This window comes from Anolis sagrei, chromosome 8, assembly GCF_037176765.1.
Source record: "Anolis sagrei isolate rAnoSag1 chromosome 8, rAnoSag1.mat, whole genome shotgun sequence".
NCBI lineage: Eukaryota > Metazoa > Chordata > Lepidosauria > Squamata > Dactyloidae > Anolis > Anolis sagrei.
Genome location: NC_090028.1, coordinates 11320865 through 11346598, shown reverse-complemented (window position 1 = coordinate 11346598; position 25734 = coordinate 11320865). Strand labels below are relative to the sequence as shown.

The 25734-nt window shown below is 43.6% G+C and overlaps 1 protein-coding gene across 1 annotated transcript in view; it reads left to right on the top strand.

Annotated features, from left to right (window-relative positions):
* CDYL2 (chromodomain Y like 2) overlaps positions 1-25734 on the top strand; it is a 140259-nt gene that overhangs the window by 88544 nt on the left and 25981 nt on the right. Inside the window, exons 3-4 of the mRNA XM_060788184.2 lie at positions 19478-19695; positions 22499-22671. Of these exons, the coding sequence (XP_060644167.2) occupies positions 19478-19695; positions 22499-22671 (391 nt within the window). The remainder of the gene's footprint in view (positions 1-19477; positions 19696-22498; positions 22672-25734) is intronic.

Below are 25734 nucleotides of genomic sequence, written 5' to 3'. Positions count from 1 at the left end.
TTTCTCTGTAATAGGCAGTAAGAGCACCTAGAGCTTCAGAGAGCTTCTGTTCAACCATCTCAAAGCTCCCTGCTTGAGCAGTAATGGCACGATCATCAGCATAGATGAAACTCTCTGTCCCTTCTGGCAGTGGCTGGTCATTTGTGTAGATGTTGAACATGGATGGAGCAAGCACGCTCCCCTGAGGCAGGCCGTTCTTCTGTTTCCGCCATCTGCTTCTCTGGCCCTGGAACTCAACAAAAAAGCTCCTGTTTTGTAACAGGTTTCCTATGAGGTGGGTGAGGTGGTATTCCTTTGTGATATTATACATTTTTCTCAGGAGGAGGCGGTGGTTCACAGTATCATAGGCTGCTGACAAGTCTATGAAGACAGCTTCTGTGATCTGCGTCTATGAAGACAGCTCCTGTGATCTGCATCTGTGATCTGATCTGTGATCTGATCTGTGATCCTGTGATCATAGCGATGAAGATGGAGAATAAAGTTGGGGCAATAACACATCCCTGTTTGACACCCGATTCCACCTTAAATGGGGCACTTTGGGAGCCATTGCTGTCCAAGACTGTTGCCATCATGTCATCATGGAGGAGCCGCAGGATGTTCACAAATTTGCTTGGGCACCCAATTTTTTGGAGGATGGTCCAGAGAGCGCTGCGATTCACTGTGTCGAATGCCTTTGCAAGGTCGATGAATGCCATGTACAGAGGTTGATTTTGTTCTCTACATTTGTCTTGGAGCTGTCGTGCAGTGAAGATCATGTCCACGGTTCCTCTGGAGAGGCGGAAGCCATTCTGGGATTCTGGGAGGGTGTCTTCTGAGAGGGGCAGAGGGCGGTTTGCAAGGATTCTTGCGAGGATTTTCCCAGTGGAGGTTAGAAAGGAGATACCTCGATAGTTTCCGCAGTCTGTTCTTTCCCCTTTTTTGAAGAGGGTGATGATGGTGGCATCCTTGAAGTCTGCTGGGATTTTCTCGGTCACCCACACTTTTTCTATGAGCTGATGGAGTTGGTGTGTCAGCTGGGGTCCTCCCTCTTTAAAGATTTCAGCAGGGATCCCATCCGGTCCGCTGGCTTTGTTATTCTTTTGTTGGCTGATGGCATTGCTGACTTCTTCCAAACTAGGCAGTGCTGCAAGCTCATCCCTGGTTTGTTGTTGCGGGATTTGTGAGAGGACCTCTTCGGCCACATTGGAGCTGCGGTTTAGGAGGCTTTGGTAGTGTTCTTTCCAACGTAGTGCAGTTGACTTTTGGTCCTTCAGGAGTTTGGTTCCGTCTGATGAGCATAGAGGCTGTATGCCATGGTTTCTTGGTCCATAGATGACCTTTGTGGCTTTGAAAAATCCTTGAGCATTATGGGTATCTGCCAGGCATTGGATTTCTTCAGCCTTCTTTGTCCACCAGACGTTCTTGAGTTCTCTTGTCCTTCTTTGGACCTTAGCTTTTGCACTGGCGTAGATCTTTTTCTTAGCAGCACAGTTAATATCTCTCTGCCATGTTTGGAAGGCTTTCCTTTTCTTGTCAATTAGCTGTTGGATCTCGATGTCATTTTCGTCAAACCAATCTTGATGTTTCTTGGCTTGGTATCCAATAGTTTCTTCGCAGGCTTGGATGATGGAGGTCTTCAGTTTGTTCCAATGTTCCTCAACATTTTCGGGGTATACTGTGGGTAGATGGTCCTTGAGTGCTGTTTGGAGATGGGTTCGTCTGGAGGGCTCCTGAAGGGCTTGGGTGTTCATTTTGCAAGGCGTCTTTCTTCCTTGGAGTCTGCGCTTGGGGGCGATCTTGATAGCCATTGTGGATCGGATTAGCCTGTGGTCGGTCCAGCAGTCATCAGCACCTGTCATGGCTCTTGTGAGGAGCACGTCACGGCAATCTCTGGCGCGTGTGATTACATAGTCTAAGAGGTGACCACCAACCCCCAGAGTCGGACATGACTGGACTTCATGTCAGGGGAAAACCTTTACCTTTACCTACATGAACAAATAGATTGCTATGTTCCACAAATATGGGGCACCTTTAGGGAATAATAGAATCATAGAATTGGAAGAGACCTCATGGGCCATCCAGTTTGAGTTATTTTTAAAAAGTTGTGTTTAAAACTTAAATTAATTATTTAAAAAATCAGTAGATTGGTGAATTGTTTTGAAACTTAGCAGACCTACAGTTGTTAACGGGGTCTAAAACTGAGGTAGGTTTCATGCAGATAGGCTTGTCAAAATCTCTCTTCAATTGTGGTGCCCAGAATTTGACACAATATTCCAGGTGTGGTCTAACCAAGACAGATAGAGGGGTTGCATGACTTCCCTGGATCTAGACCCTATATTCCTATTGATGCAGGCCAAAATCCCACTGGCTTTTTTTTGCTGCCACATCACATTGTTGGCTCATGTTTAACTTGTTCCCCACAAGGACTCCAAGTTCTTTTTCACACGTACTGGTCTCGAGCCAGGCATTGTCCCTCATTCTGTATTTTTGCATTTCATTTTTTCTGCCTAAGTGGAGTATCTTGCATTTGTCCCTGTTGAACTTCATTTTGTTAGTCTGCTTTCGAGTAACTTCCCAGTAAACAGAATGAGGGGCCAGCCAGAAGTTGAAATTCTGCATGCCTTTCTGCAGAATTCCACTCCTCTACAAAATACCCACAGGGTTGATTTGCATAGGAAATTGTTGGTTCTGGAAGGTAGCCATAAAGCCCTTACCCCAAATGGTTGCCCACTTGGGCAGGCAGAAGTAGCCAGCTAACCTTTTAGGCTAGAACTGGAAACACTCACTCATTCTGTAACCTCACTTTCCTAGGATTTTGTTATCAGCCTGCAAGGGCCAACAGTTTTCTGGGTGTCTCCCAAAGCGTTTGGTCAAAATACCTGATAGCCTCCAAAACATCTGTTGAGGTTTCCAAAACTTGAAACAGTTTTCACTCTTCATCCATTACGGTTTATTGTCCTCTTGATACCACATTTCTGTCTATTCCTTGCTGATATGGTAATTGAGAGTCGTTGATTTTGTCATGTTCAGAGACACGAATGGAGGGCGAAAAGGAGAAATGTGCCAAGAGGAAGGTGCAACCCTGACTGTGTTTACCTTCCATTTGGAAATTGATATCCTCACTTCAGGATAACATGTGGATCAAGCATAGGGCTCCACAGCCACCTTTCAGAACCACCGCTAGCACACTGCACTTGGAGGACCATCATCCTTGGGCTACAAAGGATCACCTAAATAAGTAATCAAATGACAAGATCAAGTTTTGTTTTTGGGAATATTTTCAAGCCATAGATGGTTGAATCCGTGGGTATGGAGGGCTGGCTGTACTTCACACCTAATTGGGAGAAGTGAAATTAGTCTACCTTGCTACCCATTTGGTCGCTACCACTTCTTCCATGAAAATCAGCAAGTGGGAAGCCATTTATAAATGCACATACTTCTTTGCATAGGCTTCAACACTGTTCTACATTGTGCAAAAAGTTCCCTGATTCAGGCCTTCTCAAAAGAATGGCAGGGAGCAGTGAAAGTGATAGGGTTCTCTGTTCTGGTACCCTCTAGTTATTTTGGACTCCCTCTCCCCAAATTCCTGGTCATTGGCGTGATGGCTAGCACTTTAACAGGACTTATCATCTTATCATCCCCTCTCAGGCTCCTCTCTTACCAATACACTTTTATTCCTATCCCCCTATATTTATCTCATACATTTGGCCTGCTCTTATGTTTGATTCTATTATGCTATTTTATACTGTTTATTTTCATTTATTTTATATATTTTGTTTGATGTATTTTTGTTGTTTTGTGTCTAACTATGTTGAATTATTTTTGGGCGTGGCCTCATGTTAGCCGCCCCAAGTTCCCTTTGGGGAGATAGTAAAATAAAGTTGTTTATTATTATTATTATTATTATTATTATTAGAAACACCACAAGATGAGTCCACAGCAGCTGCTGTATTGGATCACACGTCGGACACTTCCCAAGTGTCTAGGACTGTGTGATGTATCGGCGAATAATGCGTGCAGATCCCAGTAAGGTGGCCTTTTGCAGCTGGCAGATGGTAATCTTGTTAGCGCCAATTGTATTTAAGTGCAGGCTAAGGTCTTTAGGCACTGTGTCCAGTGTGCCGATCACCACTGGGACCACCTTTACTGGCTTGGGCCAGAGTCTTTGCAGTTCGATCTTTAAATCCTCATATTTTGTCAGCTTTTCCAGTTATTTCTCTTCAATCCATACTTTGTTTTTTAACATGATCGTGCTTGTAGTCTGTCTGTGCGATCTTCTTGCAGCAGCTGAGGATGTGATCTATTGTTTCATCTGCTTCCTTGCAGAGTCTACATTTGGGATCTGTCATTGAGATTGTGATTTTGTCGATGTTTATTGTTTCCAAATGCCGGCTGAGATCTTTTGGCACAACATCCAGTGCGCCGATAACCACTGGGACCACCTGGACTGGTTTATGCCAGAGTCTTTGCAGTTTGATTTTGAGGTCTTGATAGCAGATGAGTTTTTCCTGTTGTTTTTCCTCAATGCGACTGTCACCTGGTATGGCGACATCAATAATCCAGACTTTTTTTCTTTTCCACAATCATGATGTCTGGTGTATTGTGTTCCAAAACTTTGTCAGTCTGGATTCGAAAGTCCCACAGTATTTTTGCATGTTCATTTTCCACAACCTTTGCGGGTTTATGATCCCACCAATTCTTTACTGCTGGTAGGTGGTACTTGTGACATAAGTTCCAGTGAATCATCTGGGCCACAGAGTTGTGCCTCTGTAGTCTGTCTGTGCTATTTTCTTGCAAAAGCTGAGGAAATGATCCATGGTTTCATCAGCTTCCTTGCACAGTCTGCATTTTGGGTCATCCGCTGATTTTTCGATCCTGGCCTTAATTGCATTGGTTCTGATGGCTTGCTCTTTGGCTGCAAGGATCAGGCCTTCTGTCTCCTTCTTCAGTATTCCATTCATGAGCCATAACCAGATCTTCTCCTTGTCAACTTTTCCTTCAATCTTCTCAAAGAACTGTCCATGTAAGGCTTTGTTGTGCCAGCTGTCAGCTCTAGTTTGGAGTCCAGTTTCTTGTACTGACTCTTTGTCTGCTGTGCTTTGAGAAGTTATTATTATTATTATTATTATTATTGACACAAAAGCACAGTAGGTCACAGCAAACGAGATCTATATGCTGGATTTTGTATCACAAAATCACAAGTCAAACACTTCCCAAGCATCTAGGACTGTGTGATGTATTTTGAAATGATGCGTGCAGATCCAAGTCAGGTGGCCTTTTGCAGTTGACAGATTGTGATTTTTGTCAATGTTTATTGTTTCCAAATGCCGGCTGAGATATTTTGGCACAGCACCCAGTTCGCCAATGACCACTGGGACCACCTGTACTGGTTTATGCCAGAGCCTTATTATTATTATTATTATTATTATTATTATTATTATTATTATTATTATCTTATCCTTTTGCCTTTTCTTAATGCTCATTTTGTGTTTCTAGCAATGTTACGCCTTTCATTTTGGCTTCTGTTTGACGTTCATGATAAGTAAGGGGTGCCTTGTTGCATTTCCCATCTTCTGTTAAAACTTCATGGGAGTCAAAGGTGACAACAACCCTATTGCAATATGTTCTCAGTTTATCCTAAACTCGGTTTTCTGCACCTGTGATAGGAACAGTCCAAATCCACCCGCATGTAACCCGATCAGTTTCATTGTCTCACTGCTGCTGGTCATTTCACGAAGTTCATACGGTGTCTGTGCAGCGTCTGCTCCCATTAAACTGCAGAGATTATACTTTTGATGGACAAAAGAGTCAAGCGCGTGCTGCAGAATATCCCATTACACACGGTCTCGTAGCATCTTTTCCTTCTCCCTTTTGCTTCCATGGATGCGGGCAGCCCATTGTTTGGATTCCTGCCCTCCTGCGAGGCCTGCTTTGCTTTCCGTTGCTTTCTCTTCTTGGACGGCTGCTGTGAGGTTAACACACTCTTTTGTCACCTCTTCAACTTGCTCACTAGACGCCCACTTTGAACAAATGTGGAAACAACTAATAATGATGATAACTTGATTGATGAATGAGGCTCTGTTGTGTTAGATTTCCCTGATGGATAAATCCCCTGTTCCCTTGCCATCTGTACCCCCAACAGATGTTGCTTATTCCTCAATATCGTGTGTTTTTACCAGCTCAGGAAGCCCAAGAAGCCTTCACCCATTGCTTATACACTGCTACATGCTTTATTTATCTTTATTTTTGGTGACCTCCTGATTTCACTGTAGCTGAGGCAGTTTGAGCTTCCTTAAACCTCATTGGAAAAAGTAGAGTGGCAACATCCTTTCCAAATGGCCTTTATTGGGGCTGCCAATTACCCTGGTAAAAGGTGTTTTTGGATGTAGCTGCATTATAGAATTAATGTTTTAATGCTGTGGCATCCTGGGATTTGTAGTTCGGTGAGACACCAAAACCCTTTGACAGAGAAGGACGAAGAGCTTGTAAAATTACAACTTCTGCAACGCACTCTACGTTAGGTTGCCTTTGAAGACTGTCCGGAAGCTTCAAATGATCCAACAGACAGCAGCCAGATTAATAACAGGAGCAACGCTCAGGGAGCATACAACGTGTCTCCACTTACGAACCATCGAGGACTCTAAGAACGTCTGGGGAGGCTCTGCTCTCGGTCCTGCCTTCGTCACAAGTACGTTTGGCAGGGACGAGAGACAGGGCCTTCTCAGTGGTGGCCCCTCGGCTATGGAACACCCTCTCTAGGGCGATTAGATCTGCTCCCGCCCTCTTAACGTTTGGAGGCAAGTTAAAACATGGCTGTTTACAAATGCAGAGTAGCTAATATAGGAAACCGAACGATTTGACAATGGAACTGGACAATGCTTGATAATAATGAGACGCTAATTATGTTGTTTTTACTGCTTTTGTGGTGTTTTATATTGTTTAATGTTTTAATCTGTATTATGTTTTTATATGTACTGATTTGTTGGAAACCGCCTTGAATTGCCGATTGGCTGAGAAAGTCGGTATACAAATACAATAAATAAATAAATAAATAAATAAACTCCTTTGTTGTGCCAGCTCCACTGGATGCCAGTCTGCTACTGGACACAATTCAAAGTATTGGCTTTAGCCTTTAAAGCCCTAAACTGTTCTGGCCCAACTTACCTGTCTGAACGCATCTTCCCTTATGAACCTGCTAGGACTTTAAGATCATCCGGGAAGGCCCTACTCTCGATCCCGCCTATGTCACAAACACGTTCGGCGGGGACGAGGGACAGGGCCTTCTCAGTGCTGGCCCCTCGGCTATGCAATGCCCTTCCTGGGGACATTAGTTCTTGGGAAACTTTTTATGGTGATCTCTTTAATAAGGCAGGCAATTCAAACAATGTAAAACATGTAACAACTTATTACAATCCTGCCACCCTCCCGGCCTGGACACAAGTCAAGCCACATGAAGTAATATCTATTATCAATGCACTTCAAAACAATAAAGCGCCAGGGGAGGATTTTTTGCCGGCTGAACTTTTCAAGAACAACAGTGATTGGTGGGCCCAACTTTTAGCAGGGCTCTTCTCCCACATTAACAATTCATGCAGCATACCTAGAGGCTGGCAGATGAGTATTATCGTCCCTATTCATAAGAATGGAGAAAAACCAATCCAAAGAACTATCAGCCTATAAGCCTGATTGATATCATAGCAAAAATCTACGCAAAATATCTTTTGATCAAAATTGAGCAATGGTCCAATGAAAACAATATTCTCTGTGAAGAACAATCAGGCTTCCGACAGGGACGTTCAACCATAGATAATTGCTTTGTCCTGCAGCACATAATTCAAAAGTATAATTCAAGGGGGATGTGTCTGTATTCAGCATTTATATTGTCTTCAGCGTTTGACACAATTTGTCGTAACATACTATGGGAAAAGCTGGTTGCCACAAACATCTTTAATCTTACTTACTTTAATCATTATGCTGTACTTTGACACCGTATTGAAAGTTAGACTTGGACCCAGTGGAGCCCTGAGCAATGAAATCAAGACATCAACTGGGGTGAGACAAGGGTGCATTTTAGCCCCTTTTCTCTTTAACTTCTATATAAATGACATCGTAAATACATTATCCTCTGACAGTCTACATGGTCCTAAAGTTTTGTCCAGAACTATTAACATCCTGCTTTACGCTGATGACATGGTGATTATGGCAACATCTCCAGTGGGACTAAGAAGATCCCTGGCAAAATTCAATTTGTACTGTGAGCTAAATTCACTCATTATGAACAAGGATAAATCCAAAATTATAGTCTTTGGAAAAAACAGGAAACGGTACACATGGTCCCTGAAAGGCGTACATTTGGAACAAATTAATTGCTACAAATATCTAGGCATTATGTTCTCTTCATCTGGTGCTTGGACTAACCACATTACTCATAGTATACAAAGAGCAACGAAAGCAGCAGGTTCCATGTATAAGCTGTACCATCATAGATACCCAGGCACAATCAGACCTGCCCTGGAAGTCTTTAAAACAAAAATAATGCCAGCACTTATATTTGGGGCTGGAATTTGGGGGCACATCAATCTGGCTAAAATTGAAGCCTTCCAAGTGAAGCAGCTTTGCACCTTCCTGGGCCTTTCCAGAACAACGCTGATGGCGGCAGTAAGGGCTGAGCTGGGAATACTCACAGTAAAAGCTCAAATTTTAATGAGACAGTTTAATTACTGGTCAAAAGTAAACTCTATGGATCCCAGTAGACTTCCTCGCCTATGTCTAGAGAATCAAGTCCAGCATGACCAGAAGTCATCGTGGATGGCGGCTATGCATAATGAGCTGGCTGGGTTCAGTCTGCCTTTGCAATTTCTGGGTGTTCTGGGTCCGGGGGCATGGCAAGTGCTTAAGCGGCGCATTAGGGATGTCTATGCACAGCTGGACCTAGAGAGCATAGGTAGGTCTTTAGCCACAAGGTGTCTAGCTTCCCACAAAAGGAATATTCATTTAGAGCACTACCTAACTATTCCACTTCCTCTACCCTTAAGAAGAATATATACTAGGGCTAGGTTTGAACAACTCGGTACTATGGTGCAAACCGGGCGCTACTGTAACATCCCAAGAAGTGAGAGATTCTGCGTCTGGGGAGAACAAACAGTGGAAGACATTGAACATTTCTTAATTGACTGTCCAGCATATACTGAACTGCGAGACAGATATTTACATCCAATATTATCCAACTGCAGGTCCCCCAACAGAAATGATATTCTGACATCCCTCTTGCAAGGGCAGGAAAGATCCAGCATCATCAGAGTAAGCCTTTTTATTCTGAAAGCTATTAAGAAAAGAGCAGATTTCATGAAAGAAGAACCAGGAAAATAAGATTCTGACTATAAATAGAAGGTCGGCTGCTGTCTTCACCTTGTTGCCTTGTTTTTTACTTGTGTTCTATTTTGAAATGGTCATATGACTGATCAAATAAATAATTATTATTATTATTATTATACCACATGAGCTCTAGTTTCTGATACAGAACATATGCCATACACTAGTCGCCACCTGCTTGCCCACAGAAAACCATGTTTAATAATCTAGAGCTGATGTGGTCTATCCAATGCAATTTTCTGAATCCAGAAAACCAGGGGAATACTGTCTGGACTGCAGTCCAGACTGCCGTCCAGACACCGGAAGTAGTGAGTTTATCCAGCGCCTTCCAAGAAGATGCGGAACAAACACACTATCAAATTAACCCACCATAAAACAGGGTTTTCCAGATTTGTGGCAAATTAATGCGGGTTTGTCTAGGATGTCAAAGCAGATTTATTTATTTATCGTGTCAGGAGCAAACCAAAACAGTTGTATTGCATTAAAAACAAACAAACAAAACACAAAGTTTGCAGACTTGGTATTCTATTAAATGTCCTTTAACCAGTATCTGGCCACTTGGAGTGCCTCTGGTGTTGCTGCAAGAAGGTCCTCCATTGTGCATGTAGCAGGGCTCAGGTTGCATTGCAGTAGGTCAGGCATGTAGCCGGAGTGGCCCGTGAGAAGGCCTTACTGGTGCATTATTTAAACTGTTATGTTTATTCATATCATGATCTGATCACCATACTCAATATATCCTATATGCATGGGGGTATTGGGATAACAATACAAAAGGTTTGCTAGGGTAGACCCTCTTTAACTCAGACTCAGCCCCCCTGAATCAAACTCAGCCCCCCTCCCCCCCCCCCCCCCGAATCAAAATCCTTGCTACGGGCCTGCAGTAGGTGGTCTGTGGTTTGCTCTTCTCCACACTCTCATGTTGTGGATTCCACTTTGTAGCCTTTCTTAAGGCTGGCTCTGCATCTCATGGTGCCAAATTGCAGTCTGTTCAGCACCTTCCAAGTTATCCATGTGCCCAGTGGGGAGTCTCTCATTTGGTATCAACCATTGATTGAGGTTATGGGGTTTTATTTTGCCTGCCACTTTTGGACTCTGGCTTCCTGAGGTGTTCCAGTGAGTGTCTCTGTAGATCTAACTATTTACGCCCCACCTATTTACGTCCCACCTCGTAATCTAAGATCATCCGGGAGGCCCTGCTCTCGCTCCTGTCAACAGCACAGATATGTCTGGTGGGGACGAGAGACAGGGCCTTCTCGGCTGTGGCCCCCCGCCTATGGAACACGCTCCCAAATAAGGTAAGATCTGCTCCCTCCCTCCTGGCTTTTAGAAAAAAATTAAAATCATGGTTTTGGGTCCAGGCCTTCGGGCAGTAGAAGTAAATGTATGCAGCATTTCGGAAAGACAATGACTGGAACGGCGATTCGATGGACAAGACTGTTTTATTGTTTTAATGATTGTTTAATTGCTTGTGGATGTACTGTATTTAACTTGATTTATGTCTCATTGTAGTATATAATTGTAATTGTACTGGCATTGAATTTTTGCCATTATTTATGTGTAAGCCGCTTTGAGTCCCCCTCGGAGTGAGAAAAGTGGTATACAAATACTGAAAATAAATAAAATAAATATGATGAGGAAACACAACATAAAAACTATCTACAGACCCACCAAGAAAATCCAACAAATGCTCCGTTCAGCAAAGGACAAGAGGGATTCTCTCACTTCCACAGGAGTCTACCAGATACCACGCAGCTGAGGACAAGTCTACATAGGGACTACCAAACACAGTGTGGCCCAAACACGAATCAAGGAACATGAAAGGCATTGCAGACTACTTCAACCAGAGAAATCAGCCATAGCAGAGCACCTGATGAACCAACCTGGACACAGCATTTTATTTGAGAAGACGGAAATGCTGGACCACGCTCACAACCACCATGTCAGACTACACAGAGAAGCCATTGAAATCCACAAGCATGTGGACAATTTCAACAGAAAGGAGGAAACCATGAAAATGAACAAAATCTGGCTACCAGTATTAAAAAGCTCTAAAATTAGAACAGCACAACAACAGAGAGGAAACAAACAAGGATATCTAATCACCTCCCAACAAAAGTTTGCTCCAGGCACTGTCAGGCCATCAAATGCTAATCAAGGTGGTCAGTTGAAACATTCACACCTAGCTCCAGCAGACAAGAGTCCTTTGTCCCACCCTGGTCATTCCACAGATATATAAACCCCTTTTCCTAGTTCCAACAGACCTCACTACTTCTGAGGATGCTTGCCATAGATGCAGGCGACACGTCAGGAGAGAATGCCTCTAGACCATGGCCATATAGCCCGAAAAACCTACAACAACCCAAAATAAATATTTCTTGATTTAAGTCGTTGGCGTGCTGCCTAATTCTCCAGAAGCCACCAGAAGCGACTTCAAAGCAGATGATGTGGGGTTTTATTCATCTGTGTGGAAGAGGCCTTAGATAAAGCATATCTTGCTTTCTTATAGATAGGTAGGGATTGCCTCTATCCTGACTATTTTTCTTCAAATTGTGGGCTTCTCCTCAGGGGTGTTGGTAGCATGTTATTATGCCTTCATGGCTCCATTTTGTATATAATTGCATTGCAGTCGCCACCTGAGTTCACAATTCAAAGGAGGGGATTACCTGAAGATGTGTCCATGTATTATGAGAATGCAAAGGATACTCCCAGAAGGAATTGTTTTAACTACTGCACTGGAAAGAAAGACCCTTCGCCCCTTGAGGACACCACTCTCAAAATGTTTTTGAACAATTGTCAAACAAGAATAAATTGCATGGCCTCTCTCAGGTGGGGCTTCTCTCCCACCTGCACCTCCTCTTAATCCACTCCTTTATATCTGCTTCCCCTGCGGCTTATCTCCCGCAATTATGGTCCCTTATACATGGAACCCACCATGTTTTTGCAGAATACTCATGTGATTTGGGGAAACAATATCATGCTTAAACTCAAAAGGAAATGGACCAGAAGGAACTAGGGACAGGATAATAAAATGGAGAAGGGCGAATGGCAGGGGCATCCATAATTAAGCAAAAAGGAACAGGATCAAGAGAGCCAGTCGAAGGATTCAAAGACATCAAAACACATTGAATCACATATTGCTGTTTTTCCATCAGGGAAAAGGATAACAAAATCTCATTAAGTGCTCTTATCAACCAAAGAACCCATTTAAAGACATTTCGGTTTACATTAACAAGCACTATCCATAATCATTATTTCACATACCCTCTTTAGTGGGCTGCATTAAATTTGTTGCATATTTGACTACTGAGAAAAATTAATTAAAGACTGAGACACCGTAACACAACCATACAAATACATAAAAGTGTCTGCTTTTATTCAACACTAGCCGTCCCCTGCCACGCGTTGCTGTGGCCCAGTCTGGTGATCTGGAAAAAAATGAGAAGGTGTTGATTTCTAATATATGTAATGTCTTTATGCTTGTGGATAAACAGTATTTCTTGCTGTTTCTTTGTCAGTGTTGATGTGGAGAGTGTCTGGTTTGCCTACTCTGGAACATGCAATATAAAATTGTCCTTCTTTAGGAATCCCTTTCAAATCTATGATACTATATCTCTCTGTGTGTGAATCATATATATCTATCTACATCTATGGCTGGATGACTCCTTGTCAGGAGGGGTTTGATTACGTTTTCTTGCCCTGGTGAACGGAGTTGGACTGGATGGTCTTAAGTATTTTCTGTTGGTCATGAGAGTTCTGTGTAGGAAGTTTCCCCCAATTCTGTCGTTAGTGAGGTTCAGAATGCTTTCTGATTGTAGGTGAACTGTAAATCCCAGAAACTACAACTCCCAAATGTCAAGGTCTTATTTCTCTCAAACTCCATTTGTGTGCATATTTGGGCATATGGAATATTCGTGCCAAGTTTGGTCCAGATCCATCAGTGTTGGAGTCCACAGAGCTCTCTGGATGTAGGTGACCTACAACTCCCAAACTCAAGGTCAATGCCCACCAAACTCTTCTAGTGTTTTCTGTTGGTCAGGGGAGTCCTGTGTGCCACATTTGGTTCAATTCCATCATTGGTGGGGTTCAGAATGCTGTTTGATTGTAGATGTACTATAAATCCCAGCAGCAACAACTCCCAAATGACAAAATCATTTTTTTTGAGTGATGGTCACTTCTTGGGTTAGTAGGTGTCTTGTGGTCAAATTTGGCGGCAATTCATCCAGTGGTTTTTGAGTTCTGTTAATCCCACAAAAGAACATTACATTTTTATTTATATACACTAGCCATCCCCTGCCACCCGTTGCCCCACATGGGGGTTCTGTGTGGGAAGTTTGGCCCAATTCTGTCATTGGTGGGGTTCAGAATGCTCTGTGATTGTAGGTGAACTATAAATCCCAGAAACTACAACTCCCAAATGTCAAGATTCTATTTTCCCCAAACTCCACCAGTGTTCACATTTGGGCATATTGAGTATTCATTCCAAGTTTGGTCCAGATCCATCACTGTTTGAGTCCACAGTGATCTCTGGATGTAGGTGAACTACAGCTCCAAAACCAAAGGACAGTGACCACCAAACCCTTCCAGTATTTTCTGTTGGTCATGGGAGTCCTCTGTGCCAAGTTTGATTCAAGTCCATCATTGGTGGGGTTCAGAATGTTCTTTGATTGTAGGTGAACTATAAATCCCAGCAACTACAACTCCCAAATGACAAAACCAATTTTTTGAGTGAAGGACATACATTGGCATGATAGGTGTCTTGTGTCCAAATTTGGTGTCAATTCGTCCAGTGGTTTTTGAGTTCTGTTAATCCCACAAACGAACATTACATTTTTTTTTAATTCAACACTAGCTGTACCCGCCACACGTTGCTGTGGTCAACCTTCCCTCCCTCTTTCTCTCCTTCCTTTCCTCTTTTTCTTTCCCTTTCTATTTATCTTCTTCTTTCTCCCATCTCTATCTGTTTCTTTCCTCCCTTTGTTTGCTCTTTGGTTACATCCTTCCTTTCCTGCATTTTTCCTTTCACTTTTTTATTTCCTTCTCTCCTTTTTTGCTTCTCTACCTTTCTTTCTTTCCTTCCTTCTTTCCCTCCCTCCTTTTCTCTTTCCCCCTTCGCCCCTTCCCTCTTTCCCTCCTTCTCTCGTTACTTCTTGACGGTCCCTTCCAACTCTATTCTGTAAGTATATTTAATTTGTATTATGTAGTAATATATAATAATAACATATTATATAGTAATCTATATAACAATATATAAAATATTATATTTATATCTTATGTAGAAATTTATTTATCGTGTCATCCGCAACCAGAACATTGTATTGCATTTCTAACAGAACAAAACAAACAAACAGATTAAAAAAAACAACACAAATTTTGCAAACTTGGTAGCTGATTAAATGTCCTTTGACCAGTATCTGGCCACTTGGAGTGCCTCTGGTGTTACTATAAGAAGGTCCTCCATCGTGCATGTGGCAGGGCTCAGGTTGCATTGCAGCAAGTGGTCTGTGGTTTGCTCTTCTCCGCACTCGCATGTCGTGGACTCCACTTTGTAGCCCCATTTCTTAAGATTGGCTCTTCATCTCATGGTGCCAGAGCGCAGTCTGTTCAGCGCCTTCCAAGTCGCCCAGTCTTCTGTGTGCCAGGGGGGTCTCTCATCTGGTATCACCCACGGATTGAGGTGCTGGGTTTGAGCCTGCCACTTTTGAACTCTCGCTTGTTGAGGTGTTCCAGCGAGTGTCTCTGTAGATCTAAGAAAACTATTTCTTGATTTAAGTCGTTGACGTGCTGGCTGATACCCAAACAAGGGATGAGCTGGAGATGTCTCTGCCTTGGTCCTTTCACTATTGGCTGCAACTTCCTGGCGGATGTCAGGTGGTGTAATACCAGCTAAGCAGTGTAATTTCTCCAGTGGTGTAGGGCGCAGACACCCTGTGATAATGCGGCATGTCTCACTAAGAGCCACATCCACTGTTTTAGTGTGGTGAGATGTGTTCCACACTGGGCATGCATACTCAGCAGCAGAGTAGCATAACGCAAGGGCAGATGTCTTCACTGTATCTGGTTGTGATCCCCAGGTTGTGCTTTCATATGATATTGTTTCTAGCACCCACGTTTTGTTTGATGTTCAGGCAATGCTTCCTGTAGGTCAGAGAACGGTCCAGAGTGACTCCCAGGTATTCATACCACAAATGAACATAACATTTTTATTTATATAGATTAAATATCTAATGTTTTTGGATAATTAAAAGAACACATTAATGCATCGTCATAATCTTGGCAGAGGGGGTGAGTATAATAAATTGTGGTGGTTCTATGTAGGACGTTTGGCCCAATTCTATCATTGGTGGGGTTCAGAATTTAATTTTACTTTTTTATTACATTTTATTATATTTATTATTTTATTTTTATTACATTTATTATTTTACTGTATTTATTATTATTTTATAAAAAAAATATTGCATTATATAAACATAGAAGTTTTATAGGGAAAGTGGGAGAACATTAGGGAATAGGAAAGTAGGAAAATAGAGGTTTAAAAAATTCAAATTCAAATTCTCAACAAATAGTTAATTTGTCCATCCATATCTTTAATCTCTAGGATTTTATTACTTGTATATTATTCTGCTCTATTATTATTACACTAGCGGTCCCCTGCCACGCGTTGCTGTGGCCCAGTCTGGTGATATGGAAAATAAAGTAATTAGAAAGTGCTGTAATGTCTTTATTCTTTCTTCGATAGAGCTACAAGCTGGGTAGATGTGGGGAATGCCGTGGATGTAGCGTACCTGGATTTCAGTAAGGCCTTCGACAAGGTCCCCCATGACCTTCTGGCAAGGAAACTAGTCCAATGTGGGCAAGGCAAAACTACGGTGAGGTGGATCTGTAATTGGTTAAGTGGACGAACACAGAGAGTGCTCACTAATGCTTCCTCTTCATCTTGGAAAGAAGTGACAAGTGGAGTGCCGCAGGGTTCCGTCCTGGGCCCGGTCCTGTTCAACATCTTTATTAATGACTTAGATGAAGGGCTAGAAGGCATGATCATCAAGTTTGCAGACGACACCAAATTGGGAGGGATAGCCAATAGTCCAGAGGACAGGAGCAGGATTCAAAACGATCTTGACAGATTAGAGAGATGGGCCAAAACTAACAAAATGAAGTTCAACAGTGACAAATGCAAGATACTCCACTTTGGCAGAAAAAATGAAATGCAAAGATACAGAATGGGTGACGCCTGGCTCGAGAACAGTACGTGTGAAAAAGATCTTGGAGTCCTTGTGGACAACAAGTTAAATATGAGCCAACAATGTGATGTGGCGGCAAAAAAAGCCAATGGGATTTTGGCCTGCATCAATAGGAGCATAGTGTCTAGATCTAAGGAAGTAATGCTACCCCTCTATTCTGCCTTGGTTAGGCCACATCTGGAATATTGTGTCCAATTCTGGGCACCACAATTCAAGAGAGATATTGACAAGCTAGAATGTGTCCAGAGGAGGGCAACTAAAATGATCAATGGTCTGGAGAACAAGCCCTATGAGGAGCGGCTTAGGGAACTGGGCATGTTTAGCCTGAAGAAGAGAAGGCTGAGAGGAGATATGATAGCCATGTATAAATATGTGAAAGGAAGCCACAGGGAGGAGGGAGCAAGCTTGTTTTCTGCTTCCTTGGAGACTAGGACGCGAAACAATGGCTTCAAACTACAAGAGAGGAGATTCCATCTGAACATGAGGAAGAACTTCCTGACTGTGAGAGCCGTTCAGCAGTGGAACTCTCTGCCCCGGAGTGTGGTGGAGGCTCCTTCTTTGGAAGCTTATAAGCAGAGGCTGGATGGCCATTTGTCAGGGGTGATTTGAATGCAATATTCCTGCTTCTTGGCAGGGGGTTGGACTGGATGGCCCATGAGGTCTCTTCCAACTCTTTGATTCTATGATTCTATGATTCTACTTGTGGGCAAACAGTATTTCTTGATGTTTCTTTGACAGTGTTGACGTAGAGATTGTCTGGTTTGCCTACTCTGGAACATGCAACATATAATTGTCCATCTTTAGGAGTCCCTTTCAAATCTATAATACTTTATCTCTGTGTGTGTGTATGAATCATATATATATATCTATCTATATCTATGGCTGGATGGCTCTCTGTCAGGAGGGTTTTGATTACGTTTTCTTGCCCTGGTGAAGGGACAACCTCCAGAAACATAGACTCAAGGGAAAGCTGCATACCAAAACATACATAGACCATACAGTAAGCAAACAGAATCATATACAAAAGTAATTACTCGTGGAGGCTGGAAGAAGGTTGCTATTAGTAAACATTATTATTGTGGCGGCTTCCTTGGTGGTGGGAGAGGGTCGGTCTGGGTGCCCTCTGGGTCTCCCTCCCAGGTCTGTTGCCCCTAATTAGGCCCTCGAGGCCTGCCTCCCCGCCCCCTCCCCGGGACTATTTTTCCCTCCGCACTGGGCCTTTCCCTCAGCGAGAGCCTCCCTCCAGGCCTGACTTTCTTGACGGCCGGCTGGAAGGCAAAGCCTCCTTGAGGTCCAGCCACATCATCGGCATCCGTGGCACGGCCTCCATCGCGCCTCAGGCCTTCTCCACCATCGGGAGAGCAAGCGGGCGGGCGGGACCCCAGGCTGAGGCCGAGGCGGCGGAGGGAGACGCCGAAGTGAGCTTAGTGCTGGGCCGCTTCCAGAAATAGCTGAGTCCAGCCAGATCCGCCGCCACCGCCCGCCCACCCGCTCACCGGAAGTGCCTCCGGGGCGGCTGGGAAATGGAGTTCCAGCATTGGGAAACGTTTGGGCCTACTTCCGCTGTGGGCCAGGGAGAGAGTACTGATTTGGGATGGAGATCTGTTCCTTCATATGTGTGTGTGTGTGTGTAAAATAATACCTTAATTGTACTGTTGTTATAAGTAATATATATAGAATAATTATAATATAGAAATCTTCAGGGCGTCCTTAGGTGCTCAAAAATGGAGAAAGGGAGGCAGGCAGGCGGCATTGTGCATGCGGAGGGAGACTTGGGCACGGGGGAAGCTGGGAAATGGAGTCCTTCCTCTTCATCGTATTCCTCCTGAGGCCTCTGCGCATGCTCCGTGTTTTTAGGGTATTGTGAGTTTGTGTTGTTACGTATCGGTGTTTGGAGGGTTGTTGGTCATACGTTGGGGGAAGAGGTATTAGCAGGCCAAATTTGGTTAGATTTCATCCAGTGGTTTCTCCGTTTTTGACCACTTAATTACGACCTTAAGCTTCTTATATATATAGATTTATTACTGGTAGTTTTCTCTATTTTTATTATTATTGCATTTATTATTTTACTCTATTACAGCATTTCTCAGCCTGGGGGTCGGGATACCTAGGGGGGTTGCGAGGGGTGTCAGAGGGGTCACCAAAGAACATCAGAAAACACATTATTTTCTGTTGATCATGGGGATTCTGTGTGGGAAGTTTTGTTGGTGGGGTTCAGAATGCTCTTTGATTGTAGGTGAACTATAAATCCCAGCAACTGCAACTCCCAAATGTCATGGTCTATTATCCTCAAACTCCACAAGTGTCATATTTCGGCGTATTGCTCAGTCACGCCAAGTTTGGTCCAGATCCACCATTGTCTAAATCCACAGTGCAATCTGCATGTAGGTGAACTGCAACTCCAAAACTCCTGATCAACACTCACCAAACTCTTCCAGTATTTTCTGCTGGTCATGGGAGTTCTGTGTGCCAAGATTGGTTCAATTTCATCGTTGGTGGAGTTCAGAATGCTCTTTGATTGTAGGGGAACTATAAATCCCAGCAACTACAGCTCCCAAATGACAAAACCAATCCCCCCCTCAACCCCACGAGTATTAAGACTTGGGCATATGGGGTATTTGTGCCAAATTTGGTCCAAATTTGGTACATTATCTGATCTGCATAACAGTAGCAAAATTATAGTTATGAAGTAGCAATGAAAATAATGTTATGATTGGGGGTCACCACAACATGAGAAACTGTATTAAGGGGTCGTGGCATTAGGAAGGTTGAGAACCAGTGCTCTAACCACTAGTAATGTTGTGGACTGTTAGTTATCCAGGATACTGGATTTTTTTTATTTTTGTGATTGCATTTCTAGCAATAATGATATCTATTCCTTTTCAAAGGTTCCCCCCTAACCAATGGAAGCCTGAACCTTCATAACACTGTAAAAAGGAAATTGGAAGGGGAAAAGGATTACGTCTTTGATAAGAGACTGAGGTACAGCGTGCGTCAAAATGAGAGCAACTGTCGGTTCAGAGACATTGTTGTGCGCAAAGAAGACGGATTCACACACATCCTCCTCTCCAGTCAGACCTCAGATAACAACGCACTGACTCCAGAGGTATGCAGGTGAACGGCAAAGCAAAGAGGAAACAGTCTGGGAAGGATGGTAGCAGAAGGCTAAAGTCAGCTTTTATCTCGGTTGATCCTTTTCGCCTACTCTACCTGTCGAGGTGTTCCCTTGAATGTCCATCTCCAGTTGTATTGTTCATGTATGCAAAGGCTGGGGAAGCCATAAATCATAGAATCATAGAATTGGAAGAGACCTTGTGGGCCAACCAGTCCAACCCCATTCTGCCAAGAAGCAGGAAAATTGCATTCAAAGCACCCCTGACAGATGGCCACCCAACCTCTGCATCAATAGGAATATAGTGTCTAGACCCAGGGAAGTCATACTACTCCTCTATTCTGCCTTGTTTAGACTTAGAATATTGTGTCCACCACAATTGAAGAGAGATGCTGTTAAGCTGGAATGTGTCCAGAGGAGGGCAACTAAAATGATCAAGGGTCTGGAAAACAAGTCCTATGAGGAGCGGCTTAAAGAGCTGGGCATGTTTAGCTTCAAGAAGAGAAGGCTGAGAGGAGACATGATAACCATGCATACATACATGAGAGGAAGTCATAGAGAGGAGGGAGCAAGCTTGTTTTCTGCTGCCCTGGAGACTAGGATGTGGAACAATGGCTTCAAACTACAAGAAAGGAGATTCCATCTGAACATGCGGAAGAACTTCCTGACTGTGAGAGCCATTCAGCAGTGGAACGCTATGCTCTGGAGTGTGGTGGAGGCTCCTTCTTTGGGAACTTTTAAACAGAGGCTGGATGGACATCTGTCGGGGATGCTTTGAATGCAATTTTCCTGCTTCTTGGACTTGATAACCCATGAGGTCTCTTTTTTTTTTTTTTTTGGTCGTGTCAGGAGCGACTTGAGAAACTGCAAGTCGCTTCTGGTGGGAGAGAATTAGCTGTCTGCAAGGACATTGCCCAGGGGATGCCTGGATGTTTTGATGTTTTATCATCCTTGTGGGAGGCTTCTCTCATGTCCCCGCATGAGGAGCTGGAGCTGATAGAGGGAGCTCATCCGCTTCTCCCCGGATTCAAACCTGCAACCTGTCGATTTAACCCACTGCGCCACTGGGGGCTCTTCCAACTCTATCATTCTATGTTTCTAAAAGCCTCCAAAGAAGGAACCTCTGCCAGACTCCGGGGCAGAGAGTTCCACTGCTGTACAGCTCTCACAGTTCTTCCTAATATTGAGGTGAAATCTCCTTTCTTGTAGTTTGAAACCATTGTTCCATTGCATCCTGGTCTCCAGGGCAGCAGAAAACAAGCTTGCTCCCTCCTCCCTATGACTTCTCCTCACATACTTATACATAGCTCTCATCATGTCTCCTCTCAGGCTTCTGTTCTGTAGGCTAAATAATAATAATAATAATAATAATAATAATAATAACAACAACAACAACAACAACAACAACAACTTTATTTTTATACCCCACCACCATCTCTCCGGGGAGACTTGGGGCAGTTTACAAAGGACAAGCCTAAAAATACAAATTAAAACATACACAAAATGCAATAAAAAAAATGAAAATCAGCAGCAAGCATCAGAAAAACATTACAATCACAGTACACATTTTAAAAACAGTATGCCAGGCTCTTTAAGCCGCTCCTCATAGGACTTGTTCTCAGACCCTTGATCATTTGCGTCGCTCTCCTCTGGACACATTCCAGTTTGTCAACATCTCTCTTCATTTGTGATGCCCAGACACAGTGTGATTCCTAATGTGGTCTGACCAAGGCAGAATAGAGGGGAAGCATTACATGTTTGAAGCCATTGTTCCATGTCCTAGTCTCCAGTGCAGCACAGCTTATCTATAATGGTTGCATGTGTGCCATCGCACCTGGGGGCTATAACTCTTAGTGAAAGAGGCATGGACGTGACATCTTTCCCCAGGGGATTGCTTCTTGCCCTCCTTTAGGAAAACTGGAATTCCCAAGGACCAAAACACTGTAGATAACTCAAAACAGGTTTTATTGTTCAGATAGAGTTATCCCTTTAAGGCAATAAGCTGGAAGTTTCAAAGGGGTAAAGGAAAATATACATTACAGTCTCTGGTTGTCTTGGGTCCAAGGAGTTTTGCAGCTGAGAAGCTTTTCCAGGTCCCTCTTTCTCAATGGCTGTGAATGCCGGAGCAGTCCACAACCCCAGTCCAAATGGCCTATGTTTGAAGACACAAAGTCTTCCTCTGGTGCCAAAGGACTGGTTTGAAGGTGCTTGAGACTTCCCAACGTCGTCCAGGTTGATCTGAACATGAAGCATAAGTCTCAAGGGTAAGAACCTCAGAATTGGTGCTGAGAGGTAACTTAATCAAGGGCTTTTAGAGCCAAGTCTCTTTCTCACATCCATCTGATAGAAAGGCTGATGGTGGAATGGAAAAGGAAAGCACTCCCTTTCTCCAGGAAGAGGTGGAGCCAAACAATTGAGCTGAGGTAGCAATATAGCTGGTGCAAACAACATTGATTGACAGCTATAAATAACCAATCAATCCAACTATACATAGGCAGGGTAAAAAGGCAGGATTAAGCATGATACAACAGTTTAAGTCTTGCAACTAACAGTTCTACATATAGGTGGCGCCACCCACGCTGTCACAGCATGGCTTATCTATAAGTGATTATATGTAACATTGGGCAGTCTTAAGAAGACCATCAAGGATGTAGGGAGGCAAAAAGCATTTAAACATAGCTACAAAAATTATTGCTTGCTTCTGAAAGCCATGTGGCTCTCTTTTAGGCATTTTTGCAGAATCTCAAGTATCTAGATTATCAGTTCAAAAGAAGTGCTTGTTTTTGCTTCTCCGCAGATCATGAAGGAAGTCCGGAGAGCCCTGTGCAATGCATCCGCCGACGACAGCAAACTCCTGCTTCTCAGTGCGGTGGGCAGCGTCTTCTGCAGTGGCTTAGATTATTCCTATTTAATTGGCAGATTATCCAGCGACAGGCGAAAGGAGAGCGCAAGGATTGCAGAAGCCATAAGGTTGGGTTTCGGGCATGCTGGGATTATGTGGGAATGTGCAGAGGGAAGTTATTGGGTTTAGGTCATTTTGGGGTGGCTGTTTTCTGGGCAGGTTGGCTGGACATTGTGTAACGCATTGTAAAGTAATTGATGACTGTGTTGTAGCCTGCCTGAGATGTCACCAATCTGAGATGTCAGGTGGTGCAATACCGGCTAAACAGAATAAGGAAATCCAAGCAATGTGTCCCAAATGCACTTTATGAGAAATTTAGGATTGTCTGCACGCCCACTTATCCCTAAAATATCTATCCTATTTCACTTGGATATGCCTAGCATTTTTTAAAATTTTAACCATTACATTTGGCCCTGCCACAGGTTTTTAATGCGTCGTGATATTATTGTTATTGTTTTTTGCTTTGTTTATGAGTTTATTTATTGTTGTATTGTTGTCGTTGTTGTTTTCTTGATGTATTTGGGCTCGGCCTCTTGTAAGCCCCACCGAGTCCTGCGGGAGATGGTAGCGGGGTATAAATAAAGGATTATTATTATTATTATTATTATTATTATTATTATTATTATTGGGCGCAGACACCCCGTGATAATGCGGCATGTCTCATTAAGAGCCACATCTACTGTGTCTCCTGACAAAGTACCAGCCTCTTTGCTCTTTCATCACCTTTCCCATGTTAGTGAAACCAACTTTAAGGGAAAGGTGGTCTATTTACTCAACCAAATAAACAAATAGAAAGGAGGGAGGTCCCTGACCCTTGCCTTCTTCTTGCGTTTACTGCCACAGCACCTTCCTGGCCAAACAGGTTTTCCATTGGGAAATTGCTTGCTCCGAACAAGGTCCCAGCCATGAGGTTAACAATGAGAAGGTCCCTTCTTCACCATAAATCACATGGCTAGGCATCTTCTCTTGACATTAAGGCAGCAGGCAAATCAATTCAGAGGAGAAGCAGACAAAGATGCCAGGAGTTAATTCTGGAGATTTAGGTGCTGAGCATCAGGACTTCCCCAAATAAATATAAGCTCAACCCCCAGTGGCACAGTGGGTTAAACCTCTGAGCTGCTAAAGTTCTTGATTGAAAAGTCGCAAGTGTGGGAGGGATGTGGGCTTCGACTGTCAGCCCCAGCTTCTGCCAACCTAGCAATTCGAAAACATGCAAATGTGAGTAGATTAATAGGTACCAATCCAGCAGGAAGGTAACGGTACTCCATGCAGTCATTCTGGCCACATGACTTTGGAGGTGTCTACGGACAACGCCGGGTCTTTGTCTTAGAAATGGAGATGAGCACCAACCCCCAGAGTTGGACACAACTGAACTTAATATCAGGGGAAAACTTTTACCTAAACCTTTTACATTATTATTAGCTGTCCCCTGCCACGCGTTGCTGTGGCCCAGTCTGGTGATCTGGAAAATAAAGTAATGAGAAAGTGTTGGTTTCTAATATATGTAATGTCTTTCTGCTTGTGGGTAAACAGTATTTCTTGCTGTTTCTTTGTCAGTGTTGATGTGGAGAGTGTCTGGTTTGCCCACCCGTGAACATGCAACATATCATTGTCGTTCTTTAAGGGTCCCTTTCAAATCTATGATACTATATCTGTGTGTGTGTGAATCATATCTATCTATCTAATCTATCTAATCTATCTATGGCTGGATGGCTCTTTGTCAGGCTCTTTGATTACGTTTTCTTGCCCTAATGAACGGAGTTGGATTGGATGGCCTTAAGTGTTTTCTGTTGGTCATGGGGATTCCGTGTGGGAAGTTTGCCCCAATTCTATCATTCATGGGGTTCAGAATGCTCTTTGATTATAGGTGAACTTTGAATCCCAGTAACTACAACTCCCAAATGTCAAGGTCTATTTCCCCCAAACTCCATCTCTGTTCATATTTGGGCTTATTGAGTGCTTGTGCCAAGTTTGGTCCAGATCCATCATTGTTTGAGTCCACAGTGCTCTCTGGATATAGGTGAACTACAACTCCAAAACCCAAGGCCTTCCAGTATTTGCTGATGGTCATGGGAGTTCTGTCTGCCAAGTTTGGTTCAATTCCATTGTTGATGGAGTTCAGAACGCTCTTTGATTGTAGGTGAACTATAAATCCCAGCAACGACAACTCCCGAACGACAAAATCACAATTTTTTGAGTGATGGTCACTCCTTGGGTTGTGAGATGTTTTGTTGCCAAATTTGATGTGATTTCGTTCATTGTTTCTTTTGTTTTTAAGGTACTCATTATGCACAGAGCATTTTTATATATATAGATATACTAGCTGTGCCCTGCCACGCGTTGCTGTGGCCTTTAGTAAGAGTTTTGAAGTCTCTGCCCAGCCTCTCTTCCTTCCTTCCCTCACTCTCTTTCCCTCTTTCTCTCTCTCACACTCCTTCCTTTCCCTTCTTTCTCTCTCTCTCTCTCTCTTTCTCTCTCTGGCATCCCTCCTTCCTCACCCTTCTTTATGCTTGTGTGTAAACTTGAGTATTTTCTCTTGGTCATGGGGGTTCTGTGTTGGAAATTTGCTGCATTTCTGTCGTTTGTGGGTTTCAGAATGCTCTTTAATTGTAGTAAACTATAAATCCCAGTAACTACAAATCCCAAATGTCAAGGTCTCTTTCCTCCAAACTCCATGTGCATTCATATTTAGGGTCCATCATTGTTTGAGTCCACAGTGCTCTCTGGATGTAGGTGAACTACAACTCCCATGCTCAAGGTCACGGAGGGAAGGGGTGGGGCGAAGGGAGGGGGCGTGTCTTTCTGGAGGGGGAGGGAGGAGGGAAGGAGTGAGTCAGGGAGGGAAGGGGTGGGGGTGAAGGGAGGGGGCGACTTTGAAGACACGCCCCCTCCCTTCTCCCCACCCCTTCCCTCTGTGACTCATTCCTTCCCTCCTCCCTCCCTCTCCGGTTAGACACGCCCCCTCCCTTCGCCCCACCCCTTTCCTTCCAGGAATGAATCACGGAGGGAAGGGGTGGGGCGAAGGGAGGGGGCGTGTCTTCAAAGTCGCCCCCTCCCTTCACCCCTACCCCTTCCCTCCCTGAGTCACTCCTTCCCTCCTCCCTCCCCCTCCGGAAAGACACACCCCCTCC